At 40.7% G+C, this 20,487-nt stretch overlaps 1 protein-coding gene across 4 annotated transcripts; it reads left to right on the top strand.

The window, feature by feature from the left end:
• The first annotated feature begins 1,193 nt into the window (after positions 1-1,193).
• Positions 1,194-18,854, top strand: LOC108558532 (regulator of G-protein signaling 11). 4 transcript variants are annotated; one of them, XM_017915466.1, is made up of 13 exons: positions 1,194-1,360; positions 10,514-10,610; positions 12,514-12,564; positions 12,872-12,978; positions 13,046-13,234; positions 14,718-14,903; positions 14,970-15,145; positions 15,224-15,427; positions 15,492-15,713; positions 15,837-16,085; positions 16,539-16,592; positions 17,712-18,488; positions 18,770-18,854. In XM_017915466.1, exons 1-13 carry the CDS (start codon positions 1,313-1,315, stop codon positions 18,831-18,833), a joined length of 2,424 nt encoding a protein of 807 aa, XP_017770955.1. In that variant the 5' UTR covers positions 1,194-1,312; the 3' UTR covers positions 18,834-18,854. The 4 variants fall into 4 exon arrangements, with proteins under 4 accessions (XP_017770955.1, XP_017770954.1, XP_017770953.1 ...); XM_017915465.1 differs by having other exon boundaries at positions 10,514-10,646; positions 14,724-14,903; XM_017915464.1 differs by having other exon boundaries at positions 10,514-10,646.
• Positions 18,855-20,487: the final 1,633 nt, after the last annotated feature.

Below are 20,487 nucleotides of genomic sequence, written 5' to 3'. Positions count from 1 at the left end.
GATTTTATTTTTTGAGGCCGAATGAAAAGAAAAGTGTAACACAAACATTCGCCGAGTGAAAGAGAGATTATTAAAAGGAAACGTTTTAAAAATAAGCGTCGCTTTGATCCCGCGCGGAATGAAAGAAGAAGAAGACGAAACAGAGGAAGACTATTACTGTTATTATTTGAAAAGATCGAAGAAGCCTAGAGAGAGACTCAGTCCATTCGATTCGTGTTTATTTTCCGAAGCATAATAATAAGCGAACGCGATTTATTTGTTTTTGCAAATTCTCTTACTCGACCACGCGAGCGCGTGTAAATATTTTCGCAATCGTTTCGTTTGTTTCAAAAAATACGTGTTTATTTTTCTTGATGTAATTGAAAATTAACACCAGTCTTCATATTTCAGTGATTTTCTCAAAAACTATAGATAGATAGAGTCCAAAAGATGCATACGAAAATTAGATACTTGGAGAATCCAAGATCGCTGTGGTTGCATCTGTCAAAGTTGTAATTAAAAAATGGCGGCGGCGGTGTCGCTTCCGGTCTGTTTGGAGCATCTGTTTCCTTGCATCTACCGCAAAAATTGAATTTCTCTCTGCTCGTGTATTACTAATTGGATCATTAAATCCTTTGCGCTGCACAAATTATGTTGCCGCATTCATTAAACTTAATATTAGTACTTACATTATTTAATTAACAAATTTTCCCCTAAAACTTGTCACTTTTCGCGTCGCATCTGGTTACTAATACGCCACGCCCCTTAACTTTTGTTTATTGCTTGCATTAAACAGCGACAACTTCACGTCTATTGTTTATCTAAAGTTGGCGATGCGCACAAAAAAACAATTGTCGAAAGACAGTTTCGTGCGCGGCGTCGGTGGTGATTGTTGTTTCCCGAATTCAGCTTTCAATTTTCTTCTTACAAATTGAAAAAAAGCGCCGCATCGGAAGCAGAGGTGAGCTCATCACAAATATTGCGTAATATAAGCGTTTCTCGATCTCGAACTGCAGTTAAACGCTTTTCGTCAGACGCTCTCATATTCTGTTTACGTGCCGGTCTATTTTCACTGGCAATCATAAAATGGCTTCGAATGATCTTCAAATGTTTACGAAATCCAAGCCCACTCCGCACAGCTACACACAAACAAACACACACAATTTTAATAGTTTGTACGTTTTAGTAATTCACTGTTGATGTTTCTTTTGCAGCTCGTATGTGGGGGTGACTAAAGGCGTGATGGGGCGAGGGCAGAGCCCCATGGAACTCGGCTAGGTGCGTTTGTCCGGCTGCCCGGCCCCTCTGCTCATCAGCCGAATCCGGCCGCCGCATGGAGCCGGATAAGGAGAAATGCCACAGGCCAAAGGCCTTTGACAAGGTAAGTCACAAACCACCAAAAATCTTACTTATCTCCACCTATCTACCAATCTACTGTTGCTGCATCTATACAGTTGGATGATCGAACAACATTGTTTGGTATTCAATCGATACATTACACCAGCGGTCGCTGCATTACACACATAGAGCAGCAGCTTATACATTACTCTACCAACAAGTCACATTCTTGTGAATATCACAGGGATTCTATATTAACTGCATTAGTTATCTTATTATTCGAGAGTGTCTTGGTAATATGTTCACGAACACCAATCTGCTGCATCGCGTTAATTACATAATTACAATAGTCGATGAAGCATACGTTCTAATTATAATATTATCGATCCCGGATCCATATTTCATGCATCACGCACGGATATTATCATCATCATCATCATCATTACACGGTTTAATTGGAAATTTTCCTCGCGCAGCAGCGAGTGTACATCAAAGACAATAGGCGAAACTGAAAGAAATGAATGTGTTGAAGCGAACGTCCACAACACACATTTCGCAGAGCCAAACAAACGACGGACGGGAATAGACTCTTGTTTTCCTCGCAGCCGTCGTGTGCTGTTTGTTTCCGAGGTCTCGTATGTCCCGCATTTGGGATATTCGTTAAGTTGTTTACCTAGTTTTCGCAATCAAAGTTTCGAACAGTCGCAACGTAATAATCTCCGACCGTAAACTAAATATAAAGTTATTTATAACTTTTCGTATCCTCTAATATATTCACGATGGACAACAACAGGAACTAAGGTTTTCCTTTTTTTAACAAACTCGTTAGAAAAAGCAATGCAGTGCGAACTTGAAAGAGTCTAAATGGATGAAGTTGTACGGCCCGAGGGACACTTAGCAGATGAGAGGGATCTTCGTAAGTTTAATTCGAATCTCCCGAAGGCGCAATATCGATCGTGTAATAATGGATTTCTTGCAGGATTGTTTTCCTTTTCATTATGTGTATATTATTGTAAGCAATTCAACTATGTTGATTGAAAATCGTTGAAACGTTCACGCGAAATTCGTATGAATATTGCATCGCGTAATTATTGTCTTTCGGCGGAACGAGACGTTCCCAGAATCGCCGTTTCCCTATCAAATATTTAGCTTTGCGTGTTTTCCCCACGTACGTTGATCATTCATTATTGAAGTCGACTGTTTTGTGATTATGCGACAAAACGGGAATGAAAAGGTTCCAGAAAAAAAAAACTCTTTCCGCTCCAAAATGAGTCTCTCTTTCTGTGCATGTATTTACTTTTTTTTGTAGGCATGGACACACACACTTTCTATGCATATTGAAACGTGCTGCTTCCTATTCATGATTGCCTTTTCGGTCCTATTCATCGCCTTGGAGAGAAGATGAGGGCTTTTTGAAAGAGAAGCGAGCGTGTGTAATATGCGAGCTATTTACGGCTTCCTTCTCATAACTATTTCCTAATTCCGATTGAAATACATCTGATTGGAGTACATTCGTATAAGTTGGACTTTAGTTTTCTATATATTTAAGCTACTTATTAGTGAGGTGATTGTACGAATATATTATCACAAAGACACGTTTAATTTGATATTGATTGTATAGGAAGAATTAGCTTTATCACACGACATCGCGTATCTACTTACATCTATTACTACAATAACAATAACAAAATCGAGGCATTGCAACGTTCGCTTATCCATATCCATCTAAATGGAGCGAACGTTTAACTCCTTTTTTTTCTTCGTAATTATTGTTTCGTTTCGTAATTATAATGGTGATGATGATGTTATGGGGGATATCCCCGTTGAACGATTCATCAATCATTCATCAATTCCCACCTGACCAGTTACCGCTGTAATTGCCACCTCTTTGCAGAACCTCCCTTGCGATCACGTTGCATATACATTGCATTCACTAAAGAAGCGCAACAAAACATTCCCGTATTCCACCCCTCTTCAATTCGTCTCCGTTGCTGCAGCTACTGCTGTTGTTGTTCGTTTGTTATGTTATGCTTCTATTCTCGTCATATTTTGCCCGAGGATAACATGCAAATAACGTGCAGAGAAAAAAAAACAAACAAGAAACAGTGCACCATTCCGATGGTGATGCGCCATCTATCCTTTTGATAAATGAACCGTACATTTTTGTCCACCTCTTCCCATTATCACCACGTCCACCACTCCCCGAAAGACTTCAAAGAGTCTCTGCAAATCACATCCATTCCACCAATTCGTTTCTTTGAAACGTATCCTCTCACAGTTTCCGATATTATTCAGGAAAATCAGCATTGACAATTTCACTCTCTGCTAAATTAGTTTGCAACATTATTATTTGTTGCCGCTTGCTTTTAGAGACTTTCAACATCTTCACGGTCTTCATTTCAATATAATTGTTTGATCGTAATTATTGTGATTGGGAACGATATGGATTACGGTTAATTCTGTGATGTGCATTTTTAATGCTGTCGCATGGAAAGGGCAGCAAGTTTCGTTCACTTCGCGTACAATATACCAAAAGCGAGGGGGATAAAGAATTTAAAGCTATAATAGTCCCGGTCTCTGGATAATTGCCAGTCGATACATCGTTCGTTCGTTCGTCGATGCATTATGAATGTTTACTTACAAAACCGGTATCGACCATTTCCCTATTTTTATTTCTTCCCATGTTTTAACGGAATTTTCATCGTTTAATTTTTAGATTTACCAACGTAATAATAAAGAACATAAAACTCGCGAACACACACAAAAGGGGAGAGGGTGGAAACAGGAAACGGCGTCAGAGATATTATGCAATTATCGTGATTGGGCGGCCGTTTTTGGCACGCATCAACCCTCCATTTCCTGCATCGCCGAGTCTTCATTTCCTGCGCTCCTGAAAATTTCACTACCAATTTCCACTTGTTATCCCCTCGAATAGTAATCAAGTTGCTCTTGCAATTTCATCTGTTTCTTTTTTGCTCTCTCTCTCTTCAATTCACTTGAACTTCTCTCCCACGTCATCGTTCCATTTTCTGAAATGCCAATCGGATCTGGTCCTTAATTCCATTCGGATGTTGGAAATTCACAATTCGACGAAAGGACGAATATGTCCTTATATATATATATCTTTGTATAAATACTACTACTACTTCGCTCTCTCCCAATATTGTGGTAATACGATTATGGGATTTGTGCAGATGGAAAGCTATTGCTACTACTTGAAGCCGCACAAGCTTTTCCGCGAGTAATTGAATCTTCAATCCGTGCTGCGTGAATAAAATTACGTCAACCTGATTTTACACCGACAATAATAACAATACTATTTAGCTATCATTTGATTCAACCGCAATATCGTTCAATTCCAGTAATTCTTTTAGGACTGAATTTCAAAACACATCGCAAACACGCGTTCGTGCTAATCGCACTAAATCGATTGATTGACCGGACTGTCCTCAATAGCACGTGCTTCGCTTGTTTCCCACTGATTTGTGTGCAGACTTCTGCATCAGGTGTTTACGACCATCATCAATAACATCTTGTGTATCGCATAACTCACGTCAACTCCGATCGAATGCAATTTAACGTCACCTTTTCATTTATTAGTGTTCCTCCTTTAATATCAGTTTTTTTTATAGATAATGACGCTTAGTTTAATAATTATAAACTTTGTTGTAAAGTTTCTAGTGAAGTACTAAAATAGGATGCAGGGAGGTCGAAATAATTACCTTTTCTGTACTGCATTCGACCGGACGGACGAAATATTGTTTTTTTTTGTTGTTCATCGTCGGAACGAATTTCGCCGTTCCGGAGGGAAATGAAAAACAACGTCGCATATTTGTTCGGTGAATAATCTAGTTTGTAACTGGACGCTGAAAACAGCAAGCGGAAAACATAAAAAGTATGAGAGAGAGAAAGACCTGCAGTGGCAATAAATAATTCGATGGAAATTTCGGTCTCGCACACACATACATATACTACATCTAAAGTGTACAAACACGGTCCGTTGGAACTGCCCCACTTGTTTAGTTTACTAATTAGTTTTCGCTTTTAATCTGCAGAGCAGCGAGCGTTGCGTTGCGTTCGCTGCGATGATTGAAAAATAAAGTAAAAACTCGTAACGATCATAATATTAGTTTACCCTTTTCGTTGCCTCAAAGCTTTGTTTTTGTATAAATCTTCGATATTGCAAATTAAGTTGCGTTGTTTCTTTTTTATTAGAAGCAATTAATTATTCATTCATTACGTTATTTCATTGTCGCTTGATCGAAAATATATTGTGGCGTGCAAGTTTCGAAACAGTCCACGTGAGGAAATCTATCACATGTTCAAGGCAAATGTTGGATGGACGGATGCTGGAATGTATCCGTCCTTCGGTGGAGAGAGAGAGAGGAAGGAGATGGGTGTCGGATTTTCGGTGGTGGATGCGCCGGGTTGCGGAGGGCGGTGGCGGCAGATGCGCGGATCCCAGAAAGCTTTGCTTGGTATATACATATATATATAGTAATATATATATATGTATATATATATATATAACTGATGTAATCGCAATATCGATCGTCCCAGGGCCTCGTCGTTCTGCTGCTGCTGTTCTCGCCTTCCAAGCAGTGTTGCCGCCATCCGGGAAAACCGCCTCTTCGTATTTCTTCAAGCCTCTTCAAGTAAGAGTGATGGACACGGGAAAGGGGGGAATGGAATGGTTTCGAAATTATCGGGACAATTTATATTAATTGCACGTTTCATATGCACTCTAATTGCATCGCCCTCGGCGCGATCCATTACGCATTCCGATCCATCTTCACTTCCTTTCTTCTCCATTTTCTTCCAAAACTGATCATCTTCCAAGAAATCCGCCGCCTGATCTCTCGGAATTTCGCTCAACTCGCGCGCGCCAAATCCTTTTATTAAATTCCCATCGATAGAGGGAAGGGTGAATGTGAGGCTTTGGTATGTAACGGAGGAAATAATCATCATCATATAAAATTTATACTAAATGTTAATTATTTCGTTACGATGCGATATAAATAAATACGCGCTTTGGCGAAAGACCTGAGAGCGTGATTGAATTTCGCGTTTTAAATGGAAATTAGTCTAATTAAATCGCGCGGTGGGGAACGTGAAATGTAATTGCCTCCGACGTCGTCCATTTATTCGCACGTAAATGCACCTCGAGGCCGGGATTTCATTATCGCGTCCCGGTCTCGCGCACTCTCCGTCTGCAAAATGATTCCAACGAAAAACAACACACACCTTTTAAAAATCAACGTTCCTTTTCCCTATTGCGTCAACAACAATCACATAAATATAACAACTCTGCGTATCGATTCGATCGTTTCGTTTCATTTTTTTGCAGCAGCAGCAGGTGCGGAAAATGTTCGCGTTATTATTTAGGAAAACCTGTTGCTGCTTTCCTCGTCGACTTGATTCTCTTGGAAGCCCCTTAAAAAGAGAGCCAGTGCAGCAGCCGGCTGTAGTTGTACATTCCCTGGGGTCCATTTAGTTTTTACTGAAAATTGAATATGCAATTAAAACGCATTCAACCCTTTCAATACGCAACGTATTTAAAAACATTGCATAACAAAGTGAAAAACAGGTTTCAATTAATTTGGATTACGAAACTGCAATCAAAACCGTATCGTGCAACGCGCGTTATTTAAAATAAAAAAAAGCAGCAGCAGCAACATTTGATTTCGCGTGCAATTAGTTGTTTACAGTAGGCGGTGGAAGCGACGGGTTATTGTTATTATTATTATTGACATCGATCGCAGTCGGCGATGGAACTGAGTTAATTGCGCATATTCACGCTTTTTGCTTTTTATAAATCAAATTTATACAAACAACGATTTCATACCCTTTTGTTTGGATACTTGAGCGAACGGAGATTTACGTTCAGCCATTATTATTAATTCCTATCAAAAATGAATGAGTTCACGCTTAAATGGAAAATAGAGACACTTCTCTTCTTTATGGCCCATTCGATACGTCGTTTACTTCGAGATTTAATGGGCATCATTCAATAATAAAATCTTGAAATTGATTGCATACGGATTATTCGCGAACAATCACTGCTCTTTATGCGTTTACCAATGTAAGACACAAATTAGTTGGATTCTAATGCTAGTTTCTTTGCCGTCTATCTATTATATTATATTTGATTTAAAAAATAGCTTGAAACATCTTTTGTTATTTCAGCTTAAATTAAAAAATAAACCGAAATAACGTTTGCATTCCAGTACAAAGACACGTTGTACATAATGCAGCGAATTTCGCAGTCACGTTTTCGCGTACAAAGCAGAGAATGCACACACGAATGCAGACAACACGAGGAGAGTCTAATAAACACACACACACACCCCCACACGAAATGTTAGCTAAAAATGTAACTTGAAAATAAAATCCACAGCGGAGGGTGGAAATGGTGATGTTATTAATTTCGACATCGCAGAGTTCGTCCCCTCGCTCAGTTTACGCGCTCGCTGCTGAGTTTTAATTAAAAAGGGGAGAAAAAAAAAAGTGGAGAGAAACGGAAATTCTCTCTCCTTTCGTTCCCAAAAGGTTTCAAAACGCGCTCGCATCATCAAATTAATGTCAGTCCTCCTACCCTTAAGCGAGAATTACATTTTTTTTAGTCTAAAATCTCTCGTTTTGCTTCATTCTATTTAGTATAGAAATCGCATCATAAAAAAGATATTTATATACAATTAATATGAATATTTCAATTGAAACATTGAATATTTAGAAACTTGAACTATTCTATCTATAAACATCGCAGGAAGGTGGGTTTAATCGGAAACGGAATTTCCGTAAATCTGTTTGATCATTGAATGCAACTTGGCGTTAAGTTCGTTAATTGAATTTGCTTTTGCTATTGATCTTGAATCAAAGTTACAATAAGGCGATAAACAGTTGGGCGAACAAGTTTGTCACACTTGACATTTACCTGTGCACTTTCCGACTAGTTGTGATCCCAGTTCGAAATTACACGTCAAATTTATTGTTTACTTTGAGAAATACTAATAACAGCTTATAAACTAATTGAAATTAATGAACGTTTATGATCTTACAAAATACGAAAATCCTTGCATTATATAATGTATTTTCCATGCTATTATCATCAAGGACGTAGTAAATATTACACTTGTTACAAAATAATTTTATAACAGAAATGAGGTCTTTCACTGTACTTGGCTAAGGTCAATGCAAGTGCGAGTGTCGTTAATATTATTATATTTCAGCATCGTTAAATCTCTTTATGACTCATCCTTAAAACTTTATTATATTTACTACATGCTTAATATAATATAAACTTGTATCGTTACTTAATCACAGCTTCTTTACTTCCTACTAAAAAAAAAATGAAACATTTAATGTGTATTGTATAAGTCTTAGTTGAAATTTATTAAATGAATATTGATATGCATGATCAAGTTGTGATTGAAATTGATGCGACCTTAAGTGGATGAAATTTCCGCATAAAAATCTCAATTAGCGTACGCTCCGAGAGGTTCATCGATTAGCATTGTATAAGATTTACGCTTCGTCTACCACCCGTTTCCATAGATTCGCGACTAATTTCGTTCTGCTTTTTTTGGAGAAAATTGAAAAAAAAATAAATGGGAACAATGGAAAAGTTGATGCGATAATTATTAATTTGCCAGCGGGAAAGTTTTTGGATGGAAGAGTTTCGTGATAATCGCCCTCCTCAAGGGAGATTAATTAATAATATCCCGTCCGTCACTAATTAGCGAACTAAGTTATAGTCTGGAAAAAGAGAGTTAACGGGTTTGAGAGGATGAATGAATGATTGAGAATCGTGGAATCGTTGCACCTGAAATCGCTCGTTTCATCCTTGAATGTTTGTTTGAGATAGGTGTGTGCATCTCTGGATCGGCGTGTTGCACAAACAGTATGCAGATTCGGTATACATTTATATTGGGATTCGGACGACTTCAAAGGCGGCGTGTGTTTGGTTTTGCGCTGAGTGTGTGTGTGTGCCCGAAACGGGTTTGGCCTCTAACACCGACGTCGTCCTCCTTCTATCGATTGAAACCGACGGCCTTCTTCTTTTGATATTCTCTCTCTCTCACTCTCTCTATCCTTCTAGAGATGAGTCCGTCTCGCCTCCTTCCTCGCATTCGAAATTCCTCCCGAAGGGCAAATTCGCTGTCCTAAACTTCCACTTTAATTCTTGCGAGGACGAGCTCCAGCGCTCACAACGTAAATTATTCGCCTATAAATCGATGGCCTTCCGACGCGAAATAGAGGGTACATCAGTTAGTAAAACGGAATCTCTCGCATCGCTGCGCACTTAATATAATCGTGGAAATGGCATTCGTTTCGTAATGATGCGAACGCTTTATAACCGTTTGTGCACTGACTGACACAAACATGACAGATGACATTTTATACTAGAGTTAGTAGTAATTCTCTGGGGGATTTGATTGCATAATCTATAGCTTACTAGTTTTAGATTTGCATTTATTATATAATCCTTGCATTCTATATTTCAAATAAGCAAATACACGTTTTCATCGTAACTTACTCGCTTAACATTCCAACTTAATTGAACCGTTGATGGTAATTCTCGGGAGACACACTCTCTCTCCATGTTCCCCTCTCTCTCTCTCTAGTATAATCATCAGGTGGAGGAGGGTCGATGTTGACTTTTCCACACCTACTATATTGACATTCCCTCACGCCCGCTCGTTGCGTACGTCTCTTTGATGGGAGCCCCAGCGCTCACTCTATCACCACTACACACTTTACGTACCTGGAATGCACAATAGCTTCGTCTTGATTGCGAGAAATTAACTGTCAACGATTTGCATCGATGAATTACCATAGGAAGTAATGAAGCAAGCATGCAAATCTGCCAATCGCAAGAACGTACTGATTAAACCGTCGAGTAATGAATTAAGGAATTAAGAATGTAATTATTTAATTTTCTTAGATACTAACGAAATGCGAATTGCAAGAACGTCTTCATTGATGTATTTATTGTACGATACTATTTTATTTTGCAATGGATGATAAAAGCTTCGATGTCTTCGAAGAAAATCTAATCACAGCCAATCCGGATTGCACTTTCGAAGAGCAATCCCGGATAGTTTCATTTCGTTGCGCATTTGAGTGCTCGCGCGCTAAAAGCATTTGCGTCGTAGGTTTTGTTTCGTTGTTAATTTTGTTGTTGTTGTTGTTGCAGATGGAGGGGCTGGTGCGGGAGATGCAGGACGCCGAGAACGGGGTGCCGGTAAGAAGTCAGAAACTCTTCCTAACATCTATCCCTTCGGCCTTCATGGGTAAGAGTCACCAAGCTCATCATAGACTTCACCTAGGTACACCATGTGTATATAAAATATAGATCGATGTTATTTTTCGTGTTTTACGTTTTGCGTTCTATTTTCGTTTATTATTTAGTTTACGTAACTAATTACAACTGGCTCTGTTAGAATAGATAAGGAATAGCAAGAGTTCTAATGCATGCATCTTTTTTTGTAAATTAAGTTAATAGTTTTGGATGGTTTCAATTATCCTTGACTATCCATTATCCATTACACTACACCTTTCCAAATTCTCTTAGCGTCTATCTTTATTCATTATAAATGAATCGATATATTACTTTATCTATTATTAATAAGATAGATAGTGTAATTGAGATATCAGCAGTGTTGATTCGATAATCTTCAGATTCAATCGCAGAGTTACATTATTGAATAGGGCAATACGTAGCAAGTCCGATTGGAGGATGAAATTTGTGCTACGTGCAGGCATTGAGCTTCAATTTCGCGAAAATGCGCTCTTTCAATTATTATTTTCTTCTCTTTTCTCGATTTCTATTTCTCAGGAAAAGTGCACTCGTAATAATAATAATAATGATGATGGGTGGAGAAGCAATTTCACAATTTTCCGATCGGCTTCATCCCTTTCTTTCTTCCCTTTCGTTCCTCCGCGACGATAATTGACGACGTTTTTAATTAAGTCGATTGATCTACTCTTTTTGTTTTTTGGGGGGATATAATTAGAAGGTAGATGAGGAGCGGCCCCAAAAAAAAAATTTAATAACGCAATCGATATGCGAATGATGATGATGATTGAAGGGTGGCGGCGCCGGGTGTTTTGTGTGTGTGTAATAAATAAACGACAATTTGCGTTTCATCGGTTACCATCATAACTTCTCTTTTTTTTTGTCGACTCTATTGATTGAACCAATTTCAAAGTCTATTATGTCATGTCTTCTTTTTTTTTAATTGATTACTGCAACTACGCAAAAGTTTAATTGTGAAGATGATCTCCACGAAAGGGTTGATCCTAAAATATTCCAATTAATATTGTTGAGTCATGATGCAAGTCGAACTTTCGAGGTTGCAGTGTGCGTGGGCGTGAATTTGGGACGCGTCAGCTGGATATTCCCGGTCCTTCCGGCATCAAAGAAAAGTTTCGCTCTATGGAAATAGTTGGAAGGCCGGCCTCTCTCTCTCTCTCTCTCTCCTCTTCGTCGGTTCGTGGAATTCGCTTAAACATTTCACGTTGCACACACACACACACATTCACTATTGTTTGCGAGCCTCCTTCGATCGAAGAGACCTCATCTCGATCCCTTTGCTCCTCCTGTCTCCTCCACCTCCTCTTCATCCACTCCATTCCAAAGCCTTCGCGATGCAAAGTGAGCATCGCTCGCTACAGGCGAGAGAGTAACAGAGAGAGGGGAAAGGAGGTGTTGCAGAAGGGTTGAATTGGGGCGTTAATCGATTCCAGGCCAATTTCAATGCACTAAATGTGTATTTCGCACGGAACTGATACGTTTTCCCAACCGACTCTTCGACTCGGACCAACAACAATCCCGACGATTGTTCGACCACCACCACCACCCCCTTCGTTCCCTTGCAATTCCAATCCCGTTCCGCATTCATTCATTTGTTCCTTTCTCTATACCTCTCACGTCCTCTATTTTTTTTGTTTTGTTTCGTTTCTTTCATTTTCATTTTCCATCCGCCTCGGTATTATTTAACTGCCTTTGTTCCTCTCTCTACCCATTTTTCCATCCTGCGCAATTGTCGTCGAGCCAGTAATTTCTCTTTTGTTCTTTTGCAATTTACGCTTCACTTTTTTTTTATATTATTTTATACTTTTTTTTTGTTTTTGTTTCTTGGGTTACTCGATATGAAGTACCGAAATGACTAATTCGCCCTCTCGCGTCTTTAGGTTACGACTTAATTGAATGGCTCATGGAGAGACTCAGCATTGAAGAATCTGGTAAGATTAATACTTTAACTACTCTTTAATGTACGTAATTTTATATCTTTTTTTCGTTAAAGTAGGTCAAAACAATTCTATTATATTTACATACAACTTTAATTAAACACATACAAATATGCTAATAACAATTTCCAGGTTCTTAGTTTAAAATTTCATTTAAATTCATTAAGAAAATTAGGTTTGAATTCATCGAGTAGATTCTTTTTGTATATCAATTATTTGTTCTTTTGTATATCAGATGAAAAGGGTTTCTCCTATTTGCCGCCCGTACTTGTTGCAATACTTATGTGTGTTTGTTCTGCAGAGGCTCTGAACTTGGCCAATCAATTATGTCAGTACGGCTACTTCTTTCCCGTCAGCGACTCGAAGAACCTCGTCGTCAAAGATGATAGCTCTCTCTACCGCTTCCAGGTAATATCTGCACTCAGTGATTACCACTTTTTTCTTATAATTTTATCTTCGTTTTTTTTTTTTGTAGTCCCCGTATTATTGGCCCTACGCGAACAAAGCCCCCGACAACATCGACTACGCCGTTTACCTTTCGAAACGTTCGATGCGCAACAAGCAAAGACACGCCTTGGACGACCACGAGCTGGAGACACTGGGCAATCTGCGAAAGAATCTCGCAAACAAATGGGATTTCATCACTATTCAAGCTGAGGAACAGGTGAGATCTTGACGGGACGGACGGAATGCTACTGCTGCTCTACCTCTTTGCTTGCTTTGTTTGTGTGTGTGTGTGTTTGTTTGTAGAATGTGCATGATGAACAGATTACAAATCTTAGCGTGTCCAAGCGTGATTCAATTGTAAATGATCTGCATTGGTGGTAGAGTGGATGGACAACTTCGGATGGTTGGAAACAACAACAGCGGTGTTTATTAATTGGCATCAATCAGTTCCCGTTTCTTTCTTTCTTTCTTTCTCCCCGTTGTTTTCACATTCCGTAGTACGTGCGTCCGGTATTTGTTTGGCCCGTACTTTTCCACCCCTCTCGAATTATTGATTTTCTCGGAGGCGATGTCTGTTTGTGATGCGGGGCGGCGAGGGCACAGGGAGGTGGTCTCTAATGAATGTTTTCCTCCTCTCTGTTCTGTTCCCTCGGCAACATGTACACCGCGAAACCATCAAATCAATTGCACGACCCACTGCCTACCTCCCTTCCTCCCGCCCTCTCAATATACATCTATATATATTCGCACCAATTTTATCGTCCCACCGCTGAAAACTACAACCCTCTCTTCCCTTTCCTCCTCCTCCTTCTCCTTTTTTTTTTGTTTCATTATCTCTACGTCCATTTATTCACCCGACCGACCTCATCTTAAACTGACAGAATCCCAATGGACTTTCCCATTAAAGTAATGGAGATCGGACAGACGTCGTGGACCTTCTCAACGTCAATACGGCCCTTCCGAACATTCACTCACTCACACACCTACAACATAAATTGAGCGGGACTGAAGATTTCCAAAGAAATATACGAAGGGATGGATATCCGCTGACAATGTCTTTTGCACAAAAGCATCCGATTGAAACCTTCTTCTCTCGGACCCTTATCTTCTCTTCTCCATTCGGTTTTCCTAGGAAAGAGGCTCTCGCATTCATTTCTCTATACAAAAGACATCGAAATACGTATTACTTCATCTGTATATATTAATATAATGCTCCTTTTTTCACCCTATCAGAAATTGAAGCGCATTTTCTCCTTCTCATTAGCGTCCTCCTTAATTCAATACCCATCGATGTATGTTGGTTATTGCCTTCGCGTATCTTCCAAGAGGGAACGAAAAAAAAAAAATAAGTAGATTGCGATAAGCGAATGCATGTTTGGATGCGATAAGAAGGAGAGCTGAACGCGTCAAGGGGGAAGAGAGAGTCTTATCCTCGATACTTTTGCTCCGTTTTCGCTCTTCCTTATCGACACGTTCGCCTGCGTTATTGGCTTTTTCGCGGATCCGAAAATGGTGAAGGCTCTGAAGAGGCTGTGCCGCAACGTCAGATTGATATCACCGGTTAGTTTCTTTCTTCATGGACGTTTTCTGCTGCTGCTGCTGTCGCTGTTGCTATTGTTGTTTGTTTTTGCCTGTGTTTGGTATGCGGTTGGTGCAATGCGATGTCGTTGTGAAGAGTACAGTTGGTTGCATTTTGCTAGGTAAAGTTGGGAAAGGTACTGAAGAAGGGCGAAAAGATCATCAGCGACTCTCAGGAGAGGGCGTACTGGCGCATCCATCGGCCGCCTCCAGGACAGATCAGCTCGTTGGAGCAGTGTCCAGTTCCGCCGCGAAGCCGCAACGGAAATCGGACCAAGAAACGCACCGTCGAGGATGGAAAACGAGAGGTGATAATAATAATAATGATAATATTGAAGCAATTGAATCAATAATCATAACTATTTATATTTTAGGTGGATATATTGAAAGCCAGTTTATCGAGGACCCGCGTCAAGGTGTCGCAGGCTCTGGAGAGTATGGTTCAGTACGTGGAAACGTATTCCGAGTACGATCCGATCATCTCCGGAACTCAGCCTTCAAATCCTTGGGTCAGCGAGGACCTCACCTACTGGCAACTCAACAGTCCACTGTGAGTGTTGCCATATTCAACATTTTGAAAATGTTCCTTGTTGCGAAATCGGTCTGCATTTGGTTCGTGCTTTTCTAGCGTCGAAATTCCGACGGAGAAGCGCGTCAAGCGATGGGGTCTGTCCATGGAGGAGCTCGTATCTGATCCGACCGGTCTGCAGGAGTTCACCAACTATCTGCGAAAGGAATACAGCCACGAGAACATCCGTTTCTGGATGGCCGTGAACGATCTCAGGAGGTCCGCCCAGTCTCAGATACAACGAAAAGTGAACGAGATATTCGAGTACGTCAATATTACCAGCCACATCCAATACGAACCGATTTTGTAATTCTGTTTTTGTTTACAGAGAGTTTCTGGCTCCAGGTGCACCCTGCGAGATCAACATTGATGGCAAGACAATGGAACGCGTTCACCAGGAGATGAGGAGTCCCAGCCGATTTACGTTCGACTCGGCCCAAGATCACGTCTACACCTTACTGCTGAAAAAGGATTGCTATCCGAGATTCATACGATCCGAACACTACAAGAATCTCCTCGCAGTCGGAATACAACCGACGACGAAGAAACGGTAGAATTTTCAATTCATTTCATCTATTATTATTAACTGGTGTATTCATCCTAAAGATCACATCAAGTTATTTCAGTTCTTGTTTGTTTGTTTGTCCAATTATTATATAATATGTTTTTGCAGATTCTTCGGATTTGGCCAGCAAAAGAAGAAGACCTCGACGAGCAGCGCTCCAAATCCGGCACTGCTGCAGCAGCAGCAGCAATCATCGCAGCCGTGCGGTATCAGCACCGGGGCCCTTTCGAAGCGCCGGGGCAGCGACCGAAGTCTTTCCGGTTCCGCCCACGAACTGGCAGTTTCCGGTGTACGGGGAGGCGACAATCGGGTACCTCACTCCCATTCGCAGAGCAATCTGAGCGACATCCCCTACAGGTAACAGAATACAAAAAGAGAGAGAAATGAAAGAAAAAAGAAGAAGAAAAAAAACGAAACCGAAAACGCTCGCTCGCTCGCATCTCCATCGTACGGTCATCAACTCCGAATCGCTCGGAATCAAAGTCATATGTCATCTTAGGATGCACGAGGCATGGCGCTCCGCTTTCATTCGATGTTACATTTTCTGTTAAAAGCTCTTTTTATCTCTTTTACTATCTCTCTCTCTCTCTCTGTGTGTATCACCCACCACGACATCTTAAAATCTCGAAAAAGAGCAAATACACGGTTTCGGTCGCGATACTCAACATCAAAATACAGAAAGCAGTTTTTATGTTCTTCGTTTGCTGTTGTCAATGTCGTTGTCGTTTATTTTACGTTTCGTCCTTTTTTTTTGTTCCCTTTATTTTTGTTTTGGGCGTAGCTAGAACGAGTTTCGTGCTTGACTTTCAGGGGCGACCTACCTGGCAAGTCCAGGACATCCACGACTGCCATGACTCATTCACCGTAAGTCCGTGTCAGCTGTGCTTTCTTATTTATACTTATTACCTTGTATCTATCTATCTATATGTATATTGTATATGTATTGAGCAACGGATGATTGTACCCCTTTATTTGTTTGATCTGGATGTTTTACATTTTTTCTCTTAATTTCATTATTTCCAATTCTAGGTGTTGTAACAATTGGTGTTGTATTCATGTTTGTTGCCTTCTACGCAAGAATCTTTCTATCTTTCTTTCCTCTATCTCTTGTAATATCTGCCAATTTCCAGCCCTTTTACTATCTCTGCCGAATAATCCAATCCATTTGTATTTGGAACGAGATACCCACACAAACACACAAATTTTCAGGCTTATTTGATCGATGTAGTCCTTGCATGCAGAAGAACTCCTCCATGATTGTATGAACCGGCTCACCCTTCTTTGAAATTGTTGCCCGTCGGGGTTTGGTTGTTTTGCTCTAACTCTCTTTTTATATACCCATTTACTCGTTATTAGCTCGTTACACATTATCAAATAATGCTTCGCAAGCTTCATGATATTTCTATGAAATATGCATTATCTTCAATCATACTTATAGAAAAATGTATATTTTGTGAAAGCGAAGTGTGCAAGAACAGCGAAATCGGTTGTAGCGAACTAATAAAGTGTGTCGCTTCTCCAAACTAAGCCTGCGAACCACTGTTTTGTTTGAACCTTTTTTTAAAGAAAGCTTTCTGAATCTTTAACATTGATTTCCTGCACCTACTTTATTGGTCAGTTTTTTTTGGAGTTTGGAAGAAGAGGAACTGTATATAATGTACTATACATACACTTGAGCTTGACAATGTTCATTCAATGGTCATTTTAAGACCTTTAGAAATGTTATCGAGTCCCGGTGTGTATCTTATAGTTTATGTCCGATTTGCACTTTTGAGTTTAATTTCTCTGTTGCACTGGTAAAAGAGAAGAATGAGATTGTTACTGTGAAAGATAATGGTTAAAGTTTCTGCTCCATTTTCACGGTAACATGCATATGACTTGGAACGTAGAATTGGTGTATATATGTGTGTATTGTTTTGTTGGTTTTGATGCGGTTATAATTATTGCTTGTACGATTCTAACATGTCCGTTCTATTTTGGTAGGGTGAAGAAGCCCGGTATTGCTGTGACATCCGGAGCGTCGACTTCGGAGGACGTTTGTCCATGGGAGGCGCACGGTCCGGAGCCGAGGTCCAGGAAGAACTCGACCCAAATGGACTCGGGCAGTTCTGCCTCGGACATCTGCGTTGCCGTTCAGGTGGCCGCCGAGGTGACGGATCCCAAGGTGAAGAAGGCAGGACATCTGCCGCAGCAAAGCACGATGGACGGCGGCAAGAGCAGCAGGAAGTTGTCCGCGGTGTGTTGCATAGAGCCGAGAAGAGCATCGGTGTCCGTACCGATTGACAGGAAGATCTTCGAGGAGGTGTCGAAGGTGCCGACGCCGACACCGGCGCCGACGCCAACGCCACCGGTTCCCAACAAAAGTGATGTTGACAATAAGAGTGAGGAGATTTGCAGAACATTCAGGAAGAGCCTCTCGGTGGCCGGCGCCGCGAACGCTCCGACCATCAGTGTTAGTTCCGCGACGGACGATGGCGACGTTCTGCAGGAGGCAGGTGCAGACGTCGTCGACCCCAAAGTTGACGGCGCCGAAGACGAGAAGCCCATGGAAGAGCGGCTGTCCGCGGCGATGGTAGAGGAGGAGGAGGACGAGGAACAGGATCATAAGCGGAGGACGGAGCCGGAGGTCGTCATCAGCCGTTTAGCATTGGCGCCGCTCGCCGAACCGGACAGCGAGTCTCCCATCAGCGAACTTCCGCCGGAGCCTAACTTCCTATCGGAAGAGGCCAAGAGCAACGACGTTTGCCCCTGGGAGGACGAGTAAGTTGCACTCGGTTCGGATCTACTTCCATTCACAAACCTAAATTTTTCACAATCTCAAAAAACGCTCCCAAAATGAAATGCAAGTAACGCGCGCCGCATACGTTACGTCTCAACTCTCGTACACATTTGCAAACCCACTCAATTTTCGTTTGTTCTCTTGATTCAGACCAAAAAAAAAACACCCCACATGGAAGTAGATTTAGTTTTCCTGTTTCCAGCCGCACTTGCACCAGCCACCAGAAAGAAATATGCCTAAAAGAATGAAATTCTCTTTGCAGGGAAACAAAGTGCAATGTGGATGGTTCCTTTAGGAAGACTTATACCACTCTCGGGTTTCTATAAGCAAAAGCAAATGAACAAACAGAAAAAAAAACCGAAACCGTATAACAAAAGTCACGAACACTCAACTATCAGTAAAAGAAAACCATTGGACACAATACGCACACACACATAACTCAAACGCAACCAAAACAACAATAACTCATCCGGTTCGCTCTTGAAGCTTGCGCCGTTTTTCTTTTTTTGTCGGAAAGCAGCCCCACGGTGAATGATGACTCTTTCCGTTGCCCAATCGAATCGCGATGAACCCTCTCCTCTCTCTCCCTTTCTCTGACGCTCTCGAAACGCATGCTGCGCTTGGTGAGTTTGGACCAAGCGCGTTCGCATCCCAGAATCGTTTCCCGCGGGCAATAATCCGGCAGGTCTCCATTGAATTTCCATCTTCGAAAGAAAAAGAGGAACGCGCGCGCTTTCTATGGGTCTCGCGTCCTGGTCGCAAGAACCTGCGTGCCGACCATACTGAGCCCTTGGTCCTCACGCAGCCTCGGCCGAAGCGGAGCCCATCGATCGCGGACCGCCGAACAACTACTTTCTTGACAAACAAAGAACAGTGCAATGATGATGCACACGAAATTCAATCGAAACCGGGCAGAGCCGCGGGACTTTGCAAGTTAAATGTACACGTGTGTCGCTTAAATAATATTACTTAAGGGTATAATCTAATAATATGGATGTCTATTTAATCTGATTATAAAAAAAAACAAACATATTTAATGGACGTGTTTTCCGAACTAGTTGTTAGCTTATATGTGAACGTGTGAGTGAGTGATTAACGCGATTGTTCCTGAGGAAGAGAAGTGGAGCAGATCGAGGAGGTTGTTGAGGAGGTTCGCGCAGGCATCTGCTTTGGAAGAATCTCGGTTACGGTGCAGTTACCGTTTTCCTTCCAACCATTTATCTCCGATCGACTCAACCCTCTTTAATTCACATTATTATTAGTAATGATAATGATAAGATATCACTTACCTCTCTTACCTAATAATATAATATATAAATGCTTGAAAAGTAGAAATTGTTGATGATATGATAGATAGAATAGAATAGAATTCGCGTTTATTACATTTAACTTAACAATTAATGATGAATCGGTGTTTAAAGCAAAAAGATAAACGTAGCAGATTAATTATTAAGTAAATCTTTGGTGTATCTGTAAGGAATGTCTATTAAGAGTTCAGGCTGACCCTGGGAGGCGAACTGTTAGATGATGATGATGACGATGATGAAAGAGAAAAAGAGACGTGTCGAAGATGGGTTCATCGGTCGGTTTTTTTTTTTGTTTTCGATTCGCAACAAGCAAAAGTGGGCGACCTTCCTCCTCCTTCCGGTCGTAAAAAACCAACGGACAAGATCCAAGAGCGAATCGCTTCCAACGCAAATAATGAATGAAGAGATTATATATAAGTCTTCAAAAAAACATATTAACACCAAAAACAAGTAATTTACAGCAAACAGAAAAGAAACGTCGACCCAATATATATACATACATTTTACTATACGATAAGTATTATTGAATGGTACTAAAACAACTTAAAAATGATGAAGATTATACGAAACTTTGCGTGGTTTCTGCGTGCCCCCGGAAATATAATTAAAAAAAAAAAAGAAACCCTCATAAACCCCCTCCCCCCAAACCACCGGAAGAGAAATTGATTAGACA

Source organism: Nicrophorus vespilloides, unplaced genomic scaffold (genome assembly GCF_001412225.1).
Source record: "Nicrophorus vespilloides isolate i.1.1-1 unplaced genomic scaffold, Nicve_v1.0, whole genome shotgun sequence".
Lineage (NCBI taxonomy): Eukaryota > Metazoa > Arthropoda > Insecta > Coleoptera > Silphidae > Nicrophorus > Nicrophorus vespilloides.
The sequence above is the reverse complement of the archived record's forward strand: the minus strand, read 5'-3'. Positions and strand labels throughout refer to the sequence as shown.